The 24,627-nt window shown below is 39.7% G+C and overlaps 1 protein-coding gene across 1 annotated transcript in view; it reads right to left on the bottom strand.

Moving 5' to 3' along the window:
* NWD2 (NACHT and WD repeat domain containing 2) overlaps positions 1 to 24,627 on the bottom strand; it is a 191,843-nt gene that overhangs the window by 7,288 nt on the left and 159,928 nt on the right. The window contains exons 4-6 of the mRNA XM_024731726.1: positions 9,320 to 9,523; positions 6,717 to 6,861; positions 554 to 1,143 (exon numbers count right to left, since the gene is read on the bottom strand). Of these exons, the coding sequence (XP_024587494.1) occupies positions 554 to 1,143; positions 6,717 to 6,861; positions 9,320 to 9,523 (939 nt within the window). The remainder of the gene's footprint in view (positions 1 to 553; positions 1,144 to 6,716; positions 6,862 to 9,319; positions 9,524 to 24,627) is intronic.

Consider the following 24,627-nt stretch of genomic DNA (forward strand, 5'->3'; position numbering starts at 1 on the left):
TAAACCACAACCCTACAGGGGTCAGAATGCAGCTGGGGTTAGGGACAGAGGGGAAGAAGTGCTCTGTGCTGAAAGAAAAGAGAAGATGGCCATGTCCCTATTTCCCACTGGAGGTGCCTTGTGTATGGTCGACCTCGGCTCAGGCAGGGAGATGTAGACTGAAGTTTTAATTATCATCTTTGACTGGACATAGTAATTGTTGAACTGAGATGGAGTTAATATCCAGAAGCGATTGGAGTGCTTGTCTTTGCTGAGAGTGATGAGAAGAGTTGTGAGATCTGCCCTAGTTACTATCTAGGTGAGAACTAGCCCCATAACATGAGTTTGAACAGTAAGAGACAAAACAAAGCTATTCTAGAATTGGACCCCGTGAGTCTTATTCTTTCAGTATAACTGTTATACCAGCAAAAGAGAAACACTGAAGTATCCATTCCTAAAGGACCGATTATAATTCGGATAGTAAACACAGAAAATGGAAGTGAATGTGATCAGTTGATCTTTTCCCCAAAGTAAAATTATTTACAAATATACATGTAAAGGAATAGGCTTTTACCTTCTTTGCTACTTCAGCTAGCAGAAGGGTCTTCCCAGTGCATGGTCCACCGTATATAATAAGAGGGTTGATGTGCCCAGTTTTGCTTGGAAGAACGTATTTATGCATGATGTTTAGAGATTCACATTTGTACTCGTAGAAGGAGGCATACGTTTTACATAGTGATGAATGCTGAAGGATTTCGTCGTAGAGTGTATCCGTTTCTGTGTCAAAATTCTGTTGTACCGTGGCCTGAATTATGTCAATCATGTCCTCATAAAATTGTTTACCGAGTCCTTCTATGTAATGGTTTTCTATTTCTTGGGAATAGCCTAGTTTCATGTCACAATGAGTAACAGATGTGTACACTCTCAGATTAGATGACGCAACAATGGTAGGAATAAATTCATCCCGGAGTTTTATCAGCTTCTCTTGGGCTTCTGGGTCCCGAATAATCCTTGGTTCTGCTCCAGTTATATCCACGTATTTTCCCATCTCTGGGATTTTCACGAAACGCTCAATGTTAGCAATTTTCCTAATATAGCAAACACATTTCTTCAGGAATGCTGGAGTTTGCTTCCCTAGAGCGAAGTCAAACTCATCCTCTAGAGCTGAAAGAAAATACAGCAAGGAGTTTATTGTCTAGAACAAAGATGCAACACACCCACGCTCCGAGCACATAACTCTCAAGTCACTAGTGGTAGTTTATTTTGTTTATAGTGTGTAGCAGAGTCGTCTCTAGAATCATTTCTCAATTCCTTAATTTCCTATTTGTCTTTTCCTAAACAGCCTGGAGCCCAGAACAATGGGTTCTAAATAAAATGATTTAATTTCCTCCGCAACCTGAGGGAACATAAGCATAAGAAAGAAAGCATCCCAAGCTTATGGTTGACACTTAAGTTCCTGTTTGGCTTCCCTCCCAGACTTCAGGAGTTCTAAGAGTGGAGAGCAGGCACGGACTGGGGCCAGGAGAGAATGAGGAAGAGGCCAAGTGACGCATCTAGTCTATTTCTTCCTTCTCAGTCTCTCCTTACAACGTGGTTTCACCATTTTGTTTGAGACGCATTGTACCCCAGACAGATACGTGGAAATAAAAATATAAAAACGGGTTCAAAATATAATTATGTGCTGATTTTATTTATCCATTATCCATGTCACTGTTAAATACTGTTATATCCATCAGATCAGGTACAGAAAAATGACTTAGTATGTAGCTTTATTTCTTGTGAGAGAAACCATATTAGGGCTTACAATACATATGTTTACATAAAAGTAAATAACCATTCTAAATCATTTGAGGCCCCATAAGAACATTTAAAATTGGATCAGTAGTAATAAAAATATCATTTACGCATGGTTTTAGGGAAGTCAAATAAAAAATAAATAAAATAATTAAACCAATGGATATGAATTTTAAGGCAAGCAGGCTTTTAAAACGGACTGCCCTCCCTTCCTCCCCTGCCTTTCTGCTTTTCTTCATCCGGTTGGTCTTAATCGAGCATCTACTATGTTCCAGGTACGCTGCTAGTTTCTTAGGATACAATGGTAAGAGAAAATTGAGAATGTTAAAAAAAAACAAAAAAACCCTTATGAAGCTTACAGTCCAGTGGAGGATGGCAGACATGAATCACAGAGTCCCACAAATGTATTATGATTATTTTTAGGCCCGTGAAGGTGAATAACATGGTGCCATGAGAGCAAACCCACCTGGAGGTCTAACCCACTTGGAGAAGTCAGGGGAGGCTCTCTTAAGGGGGTGACTACTGGGCTGGGATCTGGTGGAAACATGGGGGGAGGGATGGGTCTGGTCGTAACTGAGAACATCTCAATGTGCTGGCCACAACGCCGACATCGAGCAAAACCTAGAACACAGATGTATTCTCTAGAGTAACTATTAAGGAAGGTGGGAATTTTATTTTTAAATGGTGTCTTTTAGCAGAACTTCTGTGATACTGTTTTTTTCCAGTAATGATAGCAATTGATAAAAATTTGTGACTTAAGTAAAAAAGACATGTGTGTAGCCACCAGTGTTGAATGAGCTGTGCCATTCACATCAGTATGTTTTTTATTTGTTTTTTTTTTTTTTTGCGGTACGCGGGCCTCTCCCGTTGCGGAGCACAGGCTCCGGACGCGCAGGCTCAGCGGCCATGGCTCACGGGCCCAGCCGCTCCGCGGCATGTGGGATCTTCCCGGACCGGGGCACGAACACGTGTCCCCTGCATTGGCAGGCGGACTCTCAATCACTGCGCCACCAGGGAAGCTCTCGCATCAGAATGTTTTATAAAGGGTTTTATTCAGGCAAGTTGGTTCAGGAGGCCAGTTAAAGGAGCTTTTATAACATATGTCTACTTTTCTTTTTATAGAAGATTAAGAACTTGTTATAACGTAAACAGGGGAAAATGTAAGAAATCTGGACATTATGAGCTCCTGCAGAAAGCAGCCTTTGGCCCATCTCTTTTCCAGCCATCTGGGTACAATGCTAGGGGCACACTAGGTTAGCCAGTGCTGTATACCGAGTAACATGAAGAGAAAGGAGGTGATCCACCTGCAGTATCTATATGTAATGGATGATAATTAGAGATATGCACTGTCACCCCTGACTCCCAGAAAACAGACCAACTCTAACCTGACTTTGTACCCCCTCTATGGAAACAGAGTGCCAATCAGGCGTGTTGATCATCAATGCAACGTGAAAAGAGATACAGACACATCAAGCTGGTAGAGCCCATCCAAGCTTGGCTCAGGGGGGTAAAAAGAGGCTGTATGTAAGAATGTCTGGTTGATAAATATCCCTGAATAAATGAGTCATGTGAGACAAAATCAACTCTGTAGAGTTATTTTTAGAAGCAAAGTGCATCCTCAACATTTTGGGAAACTTTTATTAATAATAATTCCTGATATTTATTTGTCAATGAATATTATAAGCTTCTCCCTTACTAGAATAATGTATTTGTTTTCTGTCTTTGCATTTTCCTTAATTTCCTAAGGTTTAACCATCACAGAACCTGATGAAGGTAACACTAGGGGGAGATTCCCAGCCCTGGCAGCTATCATTCATGAGACATTCAGCTCTCTACTATTCCCAAGACCACTCAGTTGTGGCATTCACAGTAGGGCACTGTTTTGGAGTCTAATTTATTTCTCTTCCTTTCCTGTTATTTAAAAAGGTAAAACTGGAAGTGTTGTGAAAAAATACATTCAAATATAAATAGTACACATTTCCAGGTTCTATTAAAGTACTATTGTAGCATAAACCCTGACGTTTTTGGGGGGTTTTGTTTGTGTGTCTGACTTGAGCTTTGATTGCTGATGCATCCATTTCAGTGATGGCTATCTTGAATAAACTCATCACCAACCACACATGCAGAGCCAGGCCACCTCCACTCACTGAGGTTCCTTTGTTTTAGAGATCTTGGTTGATTTCAGTAATCACTGAAATTTTGGGCCACTTGTTTTCTTCTCTTCCTGTGCTTTAAATTCCCGCTCTTATGTTTTAAATTCACCAATAAAGAGTGAGCCCAGTAAAAGCAAAACCCGATGCCCTCTCTCTCTCTCTCTCTCCCTCTCTCTCTCTCTCTCTCTCTCTCTCTCTCTCTCTCTCTCTCTCTCCTTGTGACCTTGCTGTGTGGCTCCAGGTGTGCTGTGTAGTTGCCAGCTCCTGTGAGTAATAAGGCTTTATTTTTTCAAACTTTCCTGATGGTGATTGCCGAAGGGTATCTTGCAATCATAGAAGGAAGCACAAGGGTTGGTCCAACCACAACATTGGTTATTGATAGGCTGGAGAGACAGGCACAAAACAAATATACTCTATTCATTTCAAAGAGTTGGCCCTTCTTCAGCAATTTTCATTGTGCAGACATTGTCTTAAAATGAGTTTGGAATGTAAATAAAAATTTCATGATCATGCATATCTTTAAGATGTAACCCCAAGTAGAAAATAGTCCTCGTGTAGTAGTTCGTACTACATAGTATGAGATTATTAATCTTCATATGACTATCCATGTGGACCATGTTCTTTAGTGTGGAGAAAATTAAGAGAAAGTGTTTGCCGATGAATATTTGAACACTTGAGCTGTCTGACTCTAAGCGAGAGGATACCCTCCCCTAACTGGTGTCTCTTACATCAGGAATAAGAAAGTTTTTGCTCTTGGTATTTTTTTCCTAATACAGCATATTTTTAAAAACTGGGTAGTTCTGCCCTTGATAAAGATGAAGAACCAGGGCTTCTAAATGGGTCAAAAAGATCCCAAAGGAATAAGGATATATGTTAACCTGTATATTCTAAAGATAGTACTTATTCCTGCCAATTTTAGTACTTTTAGGGAGAACTAAAATAAGACCTAATGTTTTGACAGCGTCAGGAGAATGAATTTGTCAAAATTATATATAATTCCTCTGAGCTTGAAATACATGTATATCCAAGGAGAATGATATCAAGTGCTTCTTCGGTTTTCACAAATGTTTTGCTACACCATTCACAAAACCAGTCTGAAAATGCAACTACTGTTGCTTTTTCTTCAATAATTCTTTACTATCAACTCTCAAAATAAATGCTACTTAACTGATTACTTTTACCCAGGTGTGTTTGTCCCCTGGAAACTGTGACTGACATATTTCTTCAGATATGTGGTTTCCTGGGCAATTCCTCAAAATAAAGCCTCTTTTCCGTGGCTGAGAAAGGCCCACAAGTGAGTCTCTGCTCAGTAGCTGGGGAGACTTTTATTTTAAGGTTAAATTAGATCCTGCCACTCCCTTACTTCCCAACCTCCGATGGCTTCCCATCTTACCCAGTGATGGAAGAAATTGTCACAGGTACGGGAAGTCATTCTGGCTTACACATGGTTTGGCTTGACCTTTATGCTAACTACAACAGCCTGTCTTCTGGCCTGTCAAACATGCATTGTACATCTGATTTAACCACTAAAATCTGATTTAACCATTTAAAAATCAAAACGGAATAACTGTGGTTCAGGCATTCAAAATGGAGCCGGGTGGCCATTGGGGATGTGCTTTCAGACATGTTCCTGTATCACTGAGAACTTAAATTCTCTGAGCTGTATCAGACTCAAGGATACAAAGATATCGTCGTTCTTAAAACAATATCTGCTAGCATCTGCCTAGGTCTCAAGGTCTCCCCTTGTACGTGTGCGACCACTTCAGACCCCAACCAATCCTTATTTGACAAGCATGCTGACTTCTCGCCAGCTCCAATGATGATGCTTGATACATGGCTCACGTGGCTAACTGTAACTTTGTGATTTTTGCCTATATAAGCCTCCCCCATTTTGCAGTCAGGTGGAACACAGTTTAAGTACTTCTTAAATCTGTGTCTCTTGGGCTATAGTCCTCAGGCTCAAATAAAATTCTTTTCTATTCCTATTAGACATTGTTTATTGATTATTTCTGTTGACAGCAGAATAAAACACAAGGTCCTTATTATGGCCTGTGCCCACCTTCTGATCTCGTCTCTCCTTCTCCAAGCCTGGCTACCTTTACCTTCCTCCTGCTCCTAGAATTTGCTAAGCACATTCCTGTCTCAGGGACCTTGAACCTGGTAATCCCTCTGCCTGGAATTCTCTATTTTAGATATGGCATTGCCGGCTCTGATTCGTTCTGTCATTTGGCCCGAAAGTCATTTCCTTACCGCCTGCCCCTTCTAAGTCTGGACCCCCCCGCAGCCTTCATCAGTCCCTATTATCCTGTTACTGTGTTTTGTTTTATTCGTAGCACTTATCCTTTCTGAAATGATATTGTTCACTTATCTGATTGCCTATCACTTATCCCCGCTGCCCCCACTAAAAAAGTAAGTTCAGGAGAGCAGAGACCTTGCCTTCTTTGTCATTGTTGTAGCCCCAGTGCCTGGCATATAGTATGCACTCAGTAAGTGTTTGCTGAGTGAATGAATGAGCAGCTCAACTGAGAAATAGTGGCAGAGTCTGGTCTATTATATCCAGCCTCCTCTGTGTTCTTTTAAAGTCACATTTTTGGAGAATTCCTCAAGTTAAGTAAAGGCTTATCTTTGAATAAAAAGAATACCTGCCTCCCCAGGAGATGGAAACATGTAGAAAAATTAAATTTCATCAGGCAGTAGATGCAACTAAATTTGCAGAACCATAAAAGGGAAGCGGCGAATATATCTATTATTTATCTATTCCTCAGTTTACTGAAGATGCATAAAAATTACCTGAGAACAGGTACCTCCTGGCTTGGCTGTGTTTCATTTTCCTCTTTTCATGTAACAGTTTTACAGCAACCTTAAATACCTTCTTGATCTCATCTGATATCTCTTGCCAGGTCTTCTCATTCTCAGCATTGGCAGGGGGCTGCACCTATGGAATTGTAAAAGTGAGATATTGGTCTTAAAATCATCATAGAAGACCCAGTATTTAAGAGCAAGAGAACTATTGTTATTTGAAAGTCTACTCTATGCCTTATCATAGTAGGTGCCTAACAGACAGTATCTCATTTCCTCTCCCCAGTACCCTGAAAGTGATGTGAACTTGCCCAGGTGACACAACGGTGTGAATCCAAACAGGATTTGTTTGTCGGGATTTCTTAATATACCATGTATTTCCTGCTTGAGTTTTGATACAAATGTCATAACAAAATGATATCTTCACTACCCTCTAAAGAGTAGAGACAGTTAAAGGGAAGGTACTCATGTTACTATTTAATTGTCTTTAGTTGTTTCTTCCTCATTTATTTATTTATTTATTTTGCTGTACGTGGGCCTCTCACTGCTGTGGCCTCTCCTGTTGCAGAGCACAGGCTCCGGACGCACAGGCTCAGCGGCCATGGCTCACGGGCCCAGACGCTCTGTGGCATGTGGGATCTTCCCGGCCCGGGGCACGAAGCCGCTTCCCCTGCATCGGCAGGCGGACTCTCAACCACTGCGCCACCAGGGAAACCCTCTTCCTCATTTATTTGTATGATCCTTTAGGAAATAAAATAGGAGTACCTACCAAGAAAGTAACATTTATAGAGTCTTGCTGATAATCTTATTCAAGCATTCATTTACTTAACAACAGTTTATGCAGAAATGTCGTGTGGGGTTTAGAGAATAATTGAAGTTTCCCTAGACGATCATGGAATCAAATGAAGAAGGAACAACTAAAGCCAATTAAATAGTAATATATGTGTAAGTTTTACAACTTTGTAAAACTGATTTCTCGAGGTATCATGTTTCTTGATATCTGCTTTACCAGCTACTACCTTTACTTCTGGCATATTTACCTAAGAGAATGGTTTGGGGTTTACCCAATGTTCATCTCCATAGTCTTGCAGATAATTACTTTGAAAAATGCATGTGAAGAAGAAGAAGAAAAATCGAGGAATCTGACATGATTTCATTTTGCATGGAGAGCATGCTTTATGTTAAATGTCAGAATGACAAAGACGCAGGGTTCTTTTTTTTTTTTTAACTTTTTATTTTATATTGGAGTAGGGACACAGGGTCCTTAAATGAAGAGCTGTTGCTAACCCACGGCTCTTCCACTCTCAGAGTTGCCTGGGTGCTGAATGTATCAAGGATGTTCTCTTTGGAAGAGGGATGGATAGCTATGCCTTCTTTTAATCTCTAAAATGTCTGTGCAATGAATAGTCCCACCCATTTTCTCTACCTCCTTCATTCAGTTTCGGGGGACACATGATTGATACATTTGGGAACCAAGTTGGAGAAGAGACAATGCTAATGTTTCCATCATATTCATGCATGACTCAACCTCACTGCAAGATTCTACATAAGGCACAAGAATATAAATTAACAATGTATGAAATGTTAAAGGAACATACTGAATTAAAAAACTAGAGACTATAAAAAACAGCTAGGCAGATTTTTAAAAGACCCCCCAAAAAAATCTTTCACAAATTAAAAATATAACTCTTGAGCTTGAAAACTCAAGCATGAACAGAGTGGACACAGCTGAAGAAGAAAATTGAAGAACTGGACGAAAGATCTAAAATAATTTTGTGGACAGCAGCACAGAAAGATAAGGAAATTGACAATGTAAAAGACAATTAAGAGACATGGAGGATACAGGTACAAATTATTATATATAGAATGGATAAACAACAAGGTCCTACTGTAAAGCACAGGGAACTCTATTCAATATCTTGTGATGAACCATAATGGAAAAGAAAATGAAAAAGAATGTATGTATATGTATAACTGAATCACATTACTGTCCAGCAGAAATTAACACATTGTAAATCAACTATACTTCAATAAAATTAAAAAAAATAAAAAGCAAAAGTTAAACAAATTTAAAAAAGAGACGTGGAGAATAGACTGAGGCAATCTATTGTACATCTATTTAAAGAGCATAAAGGAAAGAACAGAAGGAATAGAGGAGGGACATTATTTGATGAGATGATGGCTGAGAAATTTCCAAAACTGATAGAATGCATGAATTCGCAAATGTAGGAAGCACAACATACACCAATCAGAATATATATAGATACATTATAGCGAAATGAGAAAAATACAAATATTTTCAGGTAAACAGAATTTATCACTAATAGACCTCCATTAATGGAACTTCTAAGAGATATACTTCAGGAAGAAGGAAAAGACCCCAGCAGGAAAGTCTGAAATGCCAAAAAAGAAAGGTGGATTAAAAATTAGAAGATTTCTTAGCTTTGGATTTAGTTGTTAAAAGGAAATTTAGGGTCCAGGGCAGAATAATCTTCTGTCTACTGTGCCCTTTCTGTGGAGAAAACCACCCCTGGGTGACATAAACTGTTTAAAGTCATGGAGAGAGACATACTTTGGAGAGAAAGATAGCTTACTGCATTTTTATTGCTTTTCAGCATTTCCGATTTGGGTCTGAGGTAATAAGCTGCTGGCACCGAATTCTCGTCCCGACAGTACCACTCTTCCAGTAACTTGGTCTCCAGCTTCGCCTCTATGGCAGCATCCAAAATCATTTCAAACTCTGATGCTTCAACTTCTCCAGGGATTCGGATGTTCCCATATTTTTCACCTAACAGTCCCTGTGTATCACCGAGAAAGTTCAGTTTAGTGTATCACCAAGAAAGTCCGTTTCAGTATTCATATCATATGGCCACTCAATAAATATTAATAAATAGATAACAAGATACTTTGTTCTATCCATTGTCTCTTGTAATCACACTGGATACGTTTTCACATGGATTATTTCACAAGTAAAATTAGTCCATTTATATCGTAGTATAATAAATTCACATACTGAGATTGCATATCACATTAGACAAATCAAAAATACAGAATTTTGTAGCAAAGAAAATTTCCCAAAGTTTACGTAACCTAACAAAGGTTGTCTATTTTGAAATTTTGTTTGTTTGTTTGTAACAAAGAAAAATGACATGCTGGACTCTATGAAATATCAAACATGTAAACTCACAAACCAAAAAAAATTGCTTTGTATAGAGTTTATAGTCTGATTCTAAGCCCCAGATTTACACAGCTACAAATGAAAGAAGTATGAGATCGCTGAATGTGATGTCACTATAAATCACATAACGTTTCCACTGGTAACTGGAAAAAATTCAAAATATAAACAAGGTATCATTTTCTCCCTATGGAACTGGCAAAGGAAAACACATGCTCAGTGTCACGTGGACATGTGAGAAAATACCTCTATACAGCTGATGGTTGTGTAAATCGATCCAATATTTCTCTGAAGGGCAGTCTGGCGATATGTACTAAAAGACTTAACATACATGAGTTTTGGCAATTTTTCTTCTGGAAATCTGTCCTTAGAAAATAATTAAGGATGTACAAAACGACTTAGCATATTTATGCTGAACCTGTTTGAACAGAAAAGGGTTAAACCTAAGTGTCCAGCAAGTGGGAACATTTAAATACATTTATATATATTTCGGTACCTCTATTCAAAGGATGTGCCAAATTATGTTTTAGAACTGTATTGATGTAGAAGGATGTTTATAATATACTGTTAAGTGAAAAGGTAAATTACAAAACAGTACATATAAGATGAATTCAATGTTGTATATATATCTTATATATATATCAGAGAGATCGTATATATTTGTAGACATAAACATAACACATACACATAGAGATTTTATAAGAATACACAGCAAGTTTACTCATTGCTATCTTTCGGTGGATGGTTTTGAATTTACTTTGGTTGTTTTATGAATTTATTGCTTTTTTATTAAAACTGTTTTTTGCAATACATATGTATTATTTTGTAGTGAGATAAACAACAGGTATTTAAAATTTTTAAACCCGAAGATGCTGTCTATCCTCGTTTGTGGAGCAACATTTTCAAGGCTCCTCTAAGTGTTTGCTTAAGCCCATGTTCTAAAAATGTGGTCCTCAGACCAGCAGCATCTGTGTTACCTGGGAATTTGTTAGGCTTGCAAGTTCTCAGGCCCATCCCCAGACCTTCTGAATCAGAAACTCTGGTCATAGGGCTGAGGAATCTGTGTTTTAGTAAGCCCTCCTGGTGCCTGAACCACTGACTTAAGCTAACAAAAATATTAGCTTATATAGCACCTGGTATTTCAATTAATCTTCCATGTCTTATCTAGTAGAAACAAGGAAGGAACATACAGAACTCTAACAAAGATCTATACTATCCAAGGCAAGTTGGTCTGCTTTATAGTATCCATGGGAAGATTTCTATTTAACTTGTGGGCATCTTCATCCTTTCCTCCTGTTGACTAGCACCTTTACCATAAACTTCCAGCCTTGAGTATCCGTTGGAAGGAGAATTGTGGTTTGGCTTCCTTGGGGGCATTTCTTACTACCTCTGCAACCCACAGTGTCCTTTTCATCTCACATAGTCAGGTGAGGGAATAAAAGTCCTGGGTAGACCTGTTTCCAAAATAGATTCACGACCTAAACTCTACTACAAGATGGTAAGCCCCATGAGGGCAGAGGCCAGAACTGTTTATTCCTAGCACATAGAAAATATTAAAAAACATATCTGTTGAATAAATGGATGAACCAAGACAGAGAAAGAAATCCTTAGTGTTTGTACTATTCTTATTTGAAACGTCTTCTTTTATTCAAAGATAATATTTCAGATCTCAGCAGGTAGAGTAACAATTAGGGAAAGTACCAGTTTTGTCAGCAACCTTCACTTCAGCCCTAAACACCAATTAAGAGCACTTTTATTGTATTTTTATTTTTTAAACATTTATTTATTTAGTTATTGGCCACACTGGGTCTTCTTTGCTGTGCGCGGGCTTTCTCTCTAGTTGCGGCGAGCGGGGCCTACTCTTCGTTGCAGTGCACAGGCTTCTCATTGCAGTGGCTTCTCTTGTTGCGGAGCGCGGGCTGTAGGTGCCCGGGCTTCAGTAGTTGTGGTGCGTGGGCTCAGTAGTTGTGACTCGCGGGTTCTAGAGCGCAGGCTCAGTAGTTGTGGCTCATGAGCTTAGTTGCTCCGCGGCATGTGGGATCTTCCCGGACCAGGGCTCAAAGCCATGCCCCCAGTGCTGGCAGGCGGATTCTCAACCACTGCACCACCACGGCAGTCCTAGAGCACGTTTATTTTAATCTGCATTTGTTTTGGGCTATTCTTGACAACAGGCAGTATGCAACAAAAATAATATTATTTAGAGTTGTTTTTCACTTAACAATTCCTTTTCTAAAATCTCTCATGTTAAACTTGGGTAAATGAGCAGACATTCCCTCTTACTCTACCACAGATACAGAGGGAGATGATCTTTTTAAGGACAGCCAGCTTGGTGACTATCCTATTCATCTTGGCTAAATCTGGATAAGGATAGTCAGCACCCTCAGTCAGAAATATCTCTCATGGGGACTTCCCTGGTGGCGCAGTGGTTAAGAATCTGCCTGCCAGTGCAGGGGACTCGGGTTCGATCCCTGGTCCAGGAAGATCCCACATGCCACGGAGCAACTAAGCCCATGTGCCACAACTACTGAGCCTGCACTCTGGAGCCCAAAAGCCACAACCACTGAGCTCGTGTGCCAAACTACTGAAGCCTGCGCGCTCTAGGGCCCGTGCTCCACAACAAGAGAAGCCACTGCAATGAGAAGCCCGCGCACCGCAGCGAAGAGTAGCCCCCGCTCGCCGCAACTAGAGAAAACCCGCGTGCAGCAACGAAGACCCAACACAGTCAAAAAATAAAATTAAAAAATAAAATTAAAATTAAAAAGAAAAATCTGTCATGAAGAGTGACGTTTTAGTACTGGGAAGAATTATCCAGCAAACCTACCTGGGCAGGGAAGGGACTAAGTAGACTTCTAAGCAGTAGAAGTTGGACTTTTTGGAGAAATCCCCAAAGGCAAACAGTGGAGTTTGGCCACTGGGTGAAGGACTTGCTGAACAGGCAAAACATTAAATATGGGATTTAGTAACTGACAATTCTTCATCGACAGCCAATGAAGCCCAGGAATAAGATGGACCCAGCAACCAAGATCCAGGGCAACACCAGCTGGATTTCAGGCATGAAGTGGGAAAGAGGACAAAATGGTGATTAGTGAAACAAGGTCATGTCCCAGGGAAGGACCATAATCTCTGTATTAGCAATTTACTGTTGGTTCTCCGTCTTTGCTTTGCTCTAAATAAGGCTGGTCTCAGAGTCTAGGGCAGGATCAAATTTATGGATCAGTTTCTGAAATGCGCTTCATGATGACATGCACCTGGATCACCCAGGGTGTTTGTTAATATATAAGCTACAAGATCCCTTCTCTGACTGAAGGACCACGGTGCTTGGGGAGCCCATGAATCTGGGTTTTAAAATGCGGTTACAAATGAATCTAGAATTTGAGGTCCACTTGCTATGGGCAGTGCATATGTGGTCTCATGAGTAATGGTTAGCAAGCACCAAAGGGACAGGACAGAGAACACAGCAGATCATTACAAAAAATCGAAGACTATTTAAAAATAATTATTTGAGTTGACAGCTGGCACCAAATACTAGAATTATTTGATCAGTATAGTAAGGCAAAATGTTCCTTAGAGTAGAGATTATTAAAGAAGAAAAAATATCCTCATCCAATTCAAATAACAAGTTATATTGAGCGCCTACTGTATAAAAAGTAATACAGAACTTCAGAAAAGTAATAATGTGAGATAGGCTTAAAGTTACTTATTGGATTGTTCTCCCCAAGCCTTCTCCTTCTCTCTGTTGATTCTTCCTTTGGGTGGAATGCTCATAATTCACGAAGCAGTTACTTTACAGGAGTCCAAAATAGGATTCTGTCTTAATCTTACCTCGCTATTTGAGAAATAGCAGAGAGAGTAACAGCAAAAGGGAAATTTGCTACCACATTTTTCAGGAAGACTTTTTTTGGGGTTCTATGTGTCTGCAGTTATAAGGTAACACACAAGGCATGGCTGTATCTGCCAGGGCTGGCAACAGTCAATTTAGAGGAAGATACAGTCCAACTCAGTTGCAAAGTCCAGCTCCTATGGTCAGTGGCTCAGAGCAGGGGTAGAGATGCAGGACCAAGTCTAAAATGCTAGCAGTAAAAGTGGAGGTGGCAAGATGGAGGTCCAGTCTTGGTTTTCTAATCAGACTATTCCTTAGCCCTGTAGCCATGGGGAGTATGCGAGCCTAGGGCAGCTACAGAAGCTATGCATAAGAAAGCATTCTTTTCTGTTCACTGTCGTAGAATATTCACTCCCGTAACTGAAGAAGAATCAGATTTTCTACATCCTTCTGACCTCAGTGTTCAAGAAGATCATTTTTTTTTTGCTTGGTTAAAACAGCTTTGCCAGTTTCTGGAGAAATTTGATGGAGAGTTGAGGGACTATATTTGGTTTTGCATTGAGGTCCACGTTTATTAGTTATACCATTGATCAGTCTGCTTGTGTGACCCTGTATGGAAGAAATGCATGTGGCTGAAATAATTTTCAACTTTTCATTGAATTGTTTACTCATGCTGTCAATACACGTATGAACATAGACATATGGGATTTCTCTTGTCTGTAGAAACCTATCATCGCCTCTCCCACCCACCTAAGTAAAAACATATTTAATTTGGCCCATCCTGAAACACTGAAGATATGCAATAGTAGTCAGGCAAGAAGCAAAAATCCAACTGAATACTCAAATACAATCTTGGAGTTAAGCCCAAATGGTTGAAAAGTCTAAGAAAAATTTCTACTGTTTTTAACAGTAGTGTCAGTGTATAAAATTCTGGCATATGAAATACTTCCAGATGCTTTGGAACTAGATAGAGGTGGTGGTTGCATAGCGCTGTTAATGTACTAATGCCACTGAATTGTTCGCTTTATAGAGGTTAATTTTATGCCATATGAATTTCACCTCAATTTTTAAAAAAAGAAATACTTTCTGAGCTATTGATTTCCTTATAACTGAGAACTTAAATGTAAAAGGACTCTCTACTCTTTGTATCATCCTTTCCTTCTTTATAGATACATCTGACACATCTGAGCCACTGATACAGATACATCTAAGCCACTGCTTTCAAAGGCTTAGAGATAACATTCTGTTTCCCCTCGATTGATTTTTCTTCCCCATTGCAAACATTGATTCTTTCCCCTGCCCTCCACCGCCCCCAGCCCCCAGCTCTTTATGTGCAATTAGTTCTGCCTGGGCTTGCAACTGAGACTCTTTGGGGTCTGAGTCTGTTGCTAATGCAGTTTTCCTTGCAGCAAACAGAGCAGAGGGGTTGATGTATTCTCGATGGTGTTGGTGATCTCAGTAAGTCTTTGCTTTTACTCTGTTGTGGGATATCAGGAAAGACAGGTGAGGGCAGTCTTTCTGGGGTTATGGAGGCTAGGCTTCATTGGCAGAAGGGCAAGTGCACCCTGGACTGCTGTTGATGAGCCATCACTCATGGGGAAGCTGGAAGGGAGAGATTCTATCACCCTCCCCGCCCCACCACTGGTGCTATAACAAGCTGAAGCACATACTCTGTAAAGGCCCTGTTCCCTCCCATCCAGTCACTAATACAAGGCAGGTGGAACTATTCCTTCCTTTCTATAAGCTTCTCTTTTATTTATTAAAATAAAATCCGCACTCATATATACAATTTTCTCTTGTACATGATCTCATTTAACGTTCACGAGTCTGTGAAGTAGGGAGAGTTGCAGAAGAGAACACCAAAGCTCACAGACCTCACCTGGCTTGCCCAGACCACTTCTCTAAGAAGACATGGAAATACTAGCACTTGAATATGGGGCTTTCAAAAACCTCATTCTTTCTACTTCATCAAGTTATTGTGCTATGCTCCCTCCTGAGGTGCCTGCAGACAGCTTACTTGTGATGGCTCTGCTAGCCAGTGCCCCTGGCCGGGCCACCATGCATGTCTGTGCAAGCTGTGTGCTGCATACTTCCAGAAGGCACTGTTCACGAGGACTGTTCAGTGTTATGGCCCTGGGTGTTGTTATTCTTTTTATCTGACATTGGGTGGAGAGACAAAGATGGTTGTGATGTATTCCCTGGAGCTCACAGCCAACCTTTACAGTCAGTGCTCTGTTGCAGAGTAGGACCGACTAAACCATTCCGAGAGTCAGCTGAACCTGTTTCACATACTTAGTGTTATTTTCTCAATGTTTTTCCAAAGTCAAGAAACATCTTCACAACTGATTTAAGAATTTTTAAAGTATAAAATGTCAGCTTTCACACCTGTAAACCGAGATAATATTTTACCCTTGTGTACTTATCTGGTCACACATCTACTCTGGTTTCTTGTGAGGATCAAATAGTTACTCTAGGTGAAAACACTCTGTGAAATGTAAAGCACTTGACAATATAAGCGGTGTAAGGCACCACTACTTTACTTAAACATAGTTTATAGAGAAACATACATACTCGGCACACTCAAGCATACATACATGTAATAGAAATAAATACTGAGAAGTACAGCTGGATAGATAGAGAAGGGAAACATCTCTTGACTGAAGAAAGAGAAACAAGATGAAAGGAGGAAAGAATGGGTAAATGGTTGTTTACAGGTGGTAGGAAGGTGAGACTATGTGGTGAGATAAGAACAAACTCCACCACTTTCCAGGGTGGAGAAAAAAAGGCTTAAACGAATTAACCTGGGTTCACTGAGTTAGCGGCCTAGAAGAGCAACAGAGGCGTGGAGTTAACCTTTACAGGGAACACAGGCAACGCTTCAGGGGGAGCTGACAACCCACACATAAAATAGAAATGTTAAAAAATGAAGCAATTTGTATTATTATTGGTGTGTTAATAACCAGGTTTGAGTTGTTTAAATTCAACTCTTCTGAAAAAGATTAGCATTACTATGGACTACAAGTGTCCTCACAAATTCACATGTTGAAGACCTAACCCCCCATGTGAATGAGATAGGGCCTTTAAGGAGGTGATTAAGGTTAAGTGACGTCATAAGGGTGGAGCCTTAATCCAGTAGAACTGGTGCCCTTATAAGAGGAGGAAGGGCGACCAGAGCCCCTTTCGCCAAACAAGAGCACGGAGAGAAGGCAGCTGTCTTCAAGCCAAGAAGGGCGTCCTCACCGCAACCAGACCATGCTGGCACCTTGATCTCGGACTTCCAAACCCCAGAACTGTGAGGAAATAAGTTTATGTTGTTTAAGCCACCCAGTCTATGGTATTTTGTTATGGCAGCCTGAGCATAAAGATGAACAAAATGAAGCGGTTTTTGTTAACATAAGATCTGGCATCTTTGGTAATTCATCCTAAAGTGTACTGAGGGGGTAAAGTCATAGATTAAGTGACTTACTAGTTTCATTTACTGTACAACAGAGTAAGTTAATGCTTCTATCTAGCTTCTTTGAGAGTCTCAGCTCATATAAATTATAATTTTACCATTTTTCTTAAAACTGATATTCATGGTTTAACTGTGGCTGTTAAATTTACATGCTAAAACCCACTGCTGAATTTAACTGATATCAATAATATTATATCAATGATATTTACTTATATCAATAGTAATTCTGCTACCTTTCACTTACTGCAATGTGCTTTTCTCTGTAACAAAGTTTCATTACCTGGAAAATACTGAGCACAGCTATTATTTTGTGAAAGAATTTCAATCTAAAATGGAACCAGAGGATATAATATGTAAAATCTCACACATGTATCCTTAGGTAAAACAAATCTTAAGGACTGAGAAACTGTTTTCTTGTAAAAGCCTGATTGACAGAAAACTGATAATATTGGAATTTTCTTAAATGATAGGGAGTCGGTCAGGGATTGCCTCATATCAACCCTGGGAAATTAGGCTTATGGTTTCCAGAGGCATGAACAAGAAATGACCCACGTGGGGCTGGTTTCGCAAAATACGCTGAATTGAGCTTTGTATGACTGGACTGGTTTTTGTCTGCTTAGGGAACTTTCAAAGCCGGTCTCCGTTTGTTTTTGACTTTAATAGACTCTCACTGAACTCTGCCCTTTTTACATTCCCTGCCCATAAAGACAGCCTCCCTCCAACCCTCAGCGGACTCACCTGTGGCTTGTTACAGTTTGTGTGTCTCGAATTGCAGTTCTCCTGCTGTTCTCGAACAAACTCACCTTTTTACAATTTTGAGCTTGCCTCATTTTACCCTTTTATTTAGGTCGACAATTCTCTAGAAACACTGGAGCAAAGGAAGCGACCAAAAGGGTGAAAAGGGTTGGGTAACAACAGAACTGCAGGGAATGGAACCGTTCTGGGATTTGCGGTTCATTTAATCAGTTCCAAAGTATGAATACAAGTTGCAACCCTAACCTCAAACAGTTGCCTTATGAAACTGAGAACTGAGAAATGTGCAAGGATTCCTTTTAAAGAGCATCTGACTCGCAGGGTGACTGACCATTTCGGTTTGCTCAGGACTGTCCCAGTCTGAGCACTGAAAGTCCCAGGAGCCCCCTCATTCCCAGGCAAGGTAGGACAGTTGGTGATGCTAACAAGACAGTCATGGTCCCTACTCCTTTTGAGATTTCATTGTGGAAGAGTGGTCAGAGTTCTGTATGGATTAGATAGTTCAAGAAGGAATAAGAGTGGAAAAAGCACAGGACCACCAACCTTTGTGTGGGCACAGAAGCAGGAGGAGGAAGTATGGAATGGTGTCATAGAAGACCAGAAAGGAGAGAACAGTAATATTCCAAACATTTGTACAGAGCTCTGTAAAGCAATGGAAAATGGACAAAGCACATGGACAGATAATTCATGGAAGCAGAAGAACGAATGCCAGTAAGCATGAAAGATAATAATAATGCTCAACTCTATTAATACTCATAGAACTGCAAATGTAAACGCATGTGATCAGATCTTTTTTGCTTATCAAACTGATAGAGAAAAATAATAATACTTAGTGGTGTCTAGGCAGTAATGAAATGGGCACTCAGACACAGGGTGCCAGTAGAAATGGGTAGAACCTTGCTGAGTATGTAATTTGGCAGTAGGTATAAAATTCCACTTTTAGAAATCCATCCTACTAATATGAAGAGTTGGGTACAAAGAAGTTCAGCAATTTTTAGCTTATATCTTGGCCTTATTCCATAAGTGACTTTTATCAGTGTTAATATAAACAAAACTGAGAGTAAAATTGCCCACCATAATCACTAATTCACATAATGGGACAGAATTCTGCTCAATTTCTAGTTTTCTAATTCTGAGAAATTAAAAAATAGAGAAACATACAAAGTGGAAAATAACTGTCCCCACAGCTCAGCCTGAAAACTCAACATTTGGTCATATTTTCAAGTGATTTTTAAAAAATTAATAGATTACTTTTTAGAACAGTTTTAGACCTACAGACACATCGAGCAGAGTACTGGAAGTTCCCATATACCACCACTCTCCCTCAGTTTTCCCTGATTTTAACATCTTCCTTTAGTATGGTACATTTGTTACAATTATTGGACTAATATTGGTACATTTTATGAGCTAAAATACATAGTGTATTCAGATTTCCTTAGTTTTGACTTAATGCAATGTCTTTCCTGTTCCAGGATGCCGTATTACATTTGGTTGTCATTTCTCCTTAGGCTCCTCTTGGGTGTGTAACATTTTCTAAGGTTTTCTTCGTTTTTGATGACCCTGATCATTTTGAGGAGTATTAGTCATGTATTTTGTAGGATGTGCCCTATTGGAATTTGTTTGATATTTTTCTCATTATTAGACTGGAGTTAGGGGTTTGGGGGAGAAAGATCACAGAAGTGCTATTTTCCTTATATTAATGAGGCTGAAGTAGTGTTTGTTGGGTTTCTCTACCGTAAGGTTACCTCCCTAGCCCCATTTCCATACTGTACTCTTTAGAAGGAAGTCGCCATGTGTCGCCCACTCTTAAGGGGTGAGAGTTATGCTCCCCATTTTAGTAATTTATCCAATTTTTTATATCAGTAGGGAGTCGTGGCTATTTTATACTTTGGGTTATATTCCGATGCTACTTTATTTTGTTGCTCAAATTTTTCCAGCTTTGGCCTTTTGGAAGCTCTTTCACTTCGCTCCTGGGTCCCTTTAACATGCTCCCATCATTGTGGCAATTTTTATTTTTTAAGAACTACTAACTTTCTGGCATAAGATGCTCCAGGCTTAGCTTGTGTATATTCTGCTCCCCTCTCAGAATCACCCATTTCTCCAAGGAGCCCCTGTTCCTTTTATTGGAGGATGGAATTAGAAACCAAGATCTGGGTGCTCGATGCACTTGCTGCTACTGCAGTTCATTTCTTTTACGCCCTCTCAGAATTATATGTGTGTGCGCTAACCTGTGTATATACACATATCAATAAATATTCCCATAGGTAACCATCTGTGCTCCATATCAAGTTGTTAATCATACACTTAAATCTATTTTAAAATTAAATGTGAGTTCTCCATAAACTTCATAACTAACATCTCCAACGCTAACCCCTTAACACATGGATTATTCTAGCCACCTCCCCTTGCTGATCTGTACTTTTCGAATCCAGCTGTGAGAAACCTGGATCCCACCATCTGCCATTCATTTACTTAGTTGTTCAATTCCAGTATACCTGATAGCAGTACCAGAATTTTGAGCCTCCATCCCCGTAGGAAATGGTGTTATTGACAAGAGTACCGTACTTAAGCGTAGTTCCTTTTACCTCTAGTCTTACCGACTCCATTTATTTCCAATAGACATTTTCTAAATAAAAGAAATAAAACATAGCAGATAAAGTTGAATTCCCCTTTGACCTGCAAATCCAGGCTGATTCTCCTGTTCCTTCCCAAGATGCACAAATTATAAGTTTGCACACATTATATACTCTTTCGGTCTATTTTTATATTTTATACATACAAATATATATTTATGGGCATTCTATTTTAACATTTACATAAATTATATAGGCGGCATATTCTACCCTTCTTTCGTTCTTATATTCTTTTGTGATTAGTCTGTTGATAAATTTAGATCTAGTCCATTCTTTGTATAACCAAAATATTCCATCGTAAGAATATTCCACATTTTCTTCACCACTTTTTTTTTACTGACAAGTATTTAGATTCTTCCAATTTCTTTTTTGCTTTTATAAATAATATCCCATCAAGTTAGCAAATATTGAGGGCATTATGTCAGTAGAAATGGCATTAATTTATGTTAACATATAAAAAGTCCCATGCTCAGACTTGATATGTAGCTCCATACTGAAAAATACGAATTCCAGTCATGTTTTAGTGCCTATGAAGCCTGGTTCTTGGCCTCTCCATTGCGGAGCACAGGCTCCGGACGCGCAGGCTCAGTGGCCATGGCTCATGGGCCCAGCCTCTCCGCGGCATGTGGGATCTTCCCGTACCGGGGCACGAACCCGTGTCCCCTGCATCGGCAGGCGGACTCTCAACCACTGCGCCACCAGGGAAGCCCATGAAGCCTGGTTCTTAGAGTCACTGTCCAGCTGGCTGGGTCCTTATCCTGGCCTGGGCACATCATCCAATGCCTGGCCCAGAGCAGGCTGTCACTGCTCCTCCTGCTGCCTTGCAGGGGTCAGCCCTGGTCAGCGTGTCTAAAGGTTCTTTCAGAACTGCCTGTGTGCGTGTGAAGATCCTCCTGAGGCCTTTCAGTGCTGCTTTGAAAGTCTTACAAAAGGAGCTGAATTGCCCATGCATATACTGCTGGTCCACAGTTCCAAGAAAAGTTTCTTGTTTTGAACTGCGGACAAAGCAGACAGGCCTAGGAGGAAGCCTGACATGTGCACCATGGGGCTGAGAACTGGACAAAAGAAAGCTGGCTCATTAAGTGTTAGCTGTCTTAATGCCAAGAGCAGTGTTATTAATGGGTACCCATTACTAAGGCCTGGGCTTATGAAGACCTGCTGCAACTTGCAAGTGTCTCCTTCAATATATGCCTAATCTGTAATTGGAATTCCACAACTGAGTCCTTCTAAAAACTGTAATTTGAAAAGATACATGCAACCCAAAGTTCATAGCAACACTATTTGCAATAGCCAAGACAAGGAGACAACCTAAGTGCCCATCAACAGATGATTGGCTTAAGAAGCTGTAGTGTGTATATATATGTATGTGTATATATATATATATATACACACACACACTACAATGGAATATTACTTAGCCATAAAAGAGAATAAAATACTTGGTGAAATAAGTCAGAAAGACAAATACTATATGATATCACTTGTATGTGTAATTTAAAAAATTATTCAAATCTATACACAAAGCAGAAACAGACTCACAGATAAAGAAACTTATAGTTACCAAAGGGGAGAGGGACAAATTAGGAGTACAGAATTAATAAATACAAAATATTATACATAAAATAAGCAACAAAGATTTACTGTATAGCACAGGGGGATTATGTCCAATATCTTGTATTAACCTAAAATGGGATATAATCTGCAAAAAACCCTGAATTACTATGCTATACACCTGAAACTAATGCAATATTGTAAATCACCTATACTTCAATTTAAAAATCCTAATATCTTGTATAATATTCTCTTTCCTTGTTCTGAGTCCCTCCCCTTCCCACTTCCCAAACTCAGCGCAGAGGCTCTGCTCAGACCCACCCCTCCCTTCCATGTTGGCTCATTTCCTTGGGACCAAACTCATATGTCTTGGTTTTCCTTTCCTGGAGATAAGACATTATTGTAGGCTTTCATGTAACCATCCTTTGAAGGGGCCCTCCACCAGTCCTCTCATCTCTGCTAACTTGTCTGAATTCTGGGATAAGGACAGTTTATTTAAGATCATTCTAGGATGCATCTTCTAGTAATTTCAGTGACTGTGCCTATTATAAAGTAACAACTCATTTATCCAGCACCACTGGTTTTTTCATAAGGGAAGAATATGAACTTATAAATTGAAATTATAAGCCATTAACTCATTTGATCTCTATGACAATGCTGTGCATTACTGCTTCCACCTTAAAGCTGAGAAATCTAAGGAGCAGAGGTCAAGTAACTTGCTTAAGATCTCACAGCTGGTTAAAGATGGAGCCCAACTCTGAGCCCAGGTGTCTCTAACTCCAGAGTCCATGATCTTTCTACCGTATCATACTTTCTTCAGAAAGACTTCCAAATAGACAGTTTATCCGTTTAGACATCTTAAAACCTCTTTAAACAAATTTCAATAGAAAAAAAGGTCTAAGCTGTCTTTCATACTTTCACCTAGATATGTGTTAAGCTTCACCCATTGTCTTCTGTTTAACTTTTATTGATGAGCTGGCCCTGAAAGTGGTTAAGAGCACAGGCCCTCTGCTGTGTGATTTTAGGCAAGTTACCTAACCTCTCTGTGCTCCAGCTTCTTTATCTGTCAATTGCAGATTACAACAGTGCCAATTTCTGTGGGTTGTCTGTGGATTAACAGCATTAAAATAAGTAAGGGAATTAGGATGGTAACTGATAAATAAATGCTCACACTTTTATTATTGATGAATTAGTCAATGATCTATCACTGTTGAAGTATTGATCCAACTCATGTATACATTTCTCTTTTGTCCTATAAATGTCAGGCTGTGAGCTGTGACTTTTCCTACTGTCTCTATAACTATTTTTGGCAGTCTTCCTTTACTAGACCTAATGTGGAATCAGAAACTAGACCAACCAATTCTTATAGAACTGTATGTTAAATCTGAATGTCATCTGAAGAAGACTTTTCATGGCTTTAGTATAGTTTCATTACAGCTACTTCTGGAGCATAAAAGGTAATTTATCTTTATTTCTTAGTGTTAGATTTTTATTTTTGAGGGCACTGGAAGGCTGATCTCCAGATGAGGAAAATGTAATTCTCTATAATTTGGAGAAGTCTAGTGTAGGCAATGGTCATTAAAAAAAAAAAAAACAAAACTCATGAAAACTTCCAAACAATACCCAAAGTAGAGAGTCTAATATAACAAGTCCCCAGATACCTATTAAGTTCCAACAATTATCAATATTTTGATAATCTTTTTTCATCCATCCTTAGGAATCCTATTATTTTATCAAAGAACAAAACACAAACATTTCAGCACGTATCTTTAAAAACTTCAAAAAAGTTTTTAATGTAATCATCATGCTATTATTATGCTCAAAAGAATTAAGTGTAATTTATTAACTTAATCCCACCTTCAGTCCATATTTAGATTTCGCCAGTTTCAAAATTTTTTTGGTAGTTACAGCTTTTTTAAAATCAAGGGCCAGATAAAGTCCATGTATTGCATTGGATTTGTAGGCCTTTTTTTTTTTTTTTTTTTTTGAGCCCAGCGGCCATGGCTCATGGGCCAAGCCGCTCCGCGGCATGTGGGATCCTCCGGACCAGGGCACGAGCCCGTGTCCCCTGCATCGGCAGGCGGGCTCTCAACCACTGCGCCACCAGGGAAGCCCTTGTAGGCCTTTTAAATTTATTTTATTCTGTAACATCCCCACTGTCTCATGTCACTGGTTAATAGTGGGTTCTTTGTCCTGTAGGCCGGTAGTTTGCAAAGTGTGGACCAGCAGCAGCTTTAGCATCTCCTGGGAACGTGTGAGAAATGTAAATTTCTTCTCAGGCCCCATCCAGTCCTACTGAAACAGACTTTGGGAATGCAGCCCAGCAATTTGTGTTTTAATAAGCCCTCCAGGATCTCACCTGGGTACCACTGTTGTTGACTAGCCCACATCATAGATTCGGCTGATTGCTGCCTCCTGTTGCCATTTATCTTCTCTAATTACCTCTATATTTCCTATAAATTGGCAATCAGCTTTAGAGCCTTGATTACATTCAGGTTCACCACTTTTTTTTTTTT

The sequence above is a fragment of the Neophocaena asiaeorientalis genome, unplaced genomic scaffold, assembly GCF_003031525.2.
Source record: "Neophocaena asiaeorientalis asiaeorientalis breed wild unplaced genomic scaffold, Neophocaena_asiaeorientalis_V1.1 scaffold39, whole genome shotgun sequence".
NCBI classification, from domain to species: domain Eukaryota; kingdom Metazoa; phylum Chordata; class Mammalia; order Artiodactyla; family Phocoenidae; genus Neophocaena; species Neophocaena asiaeorientalis.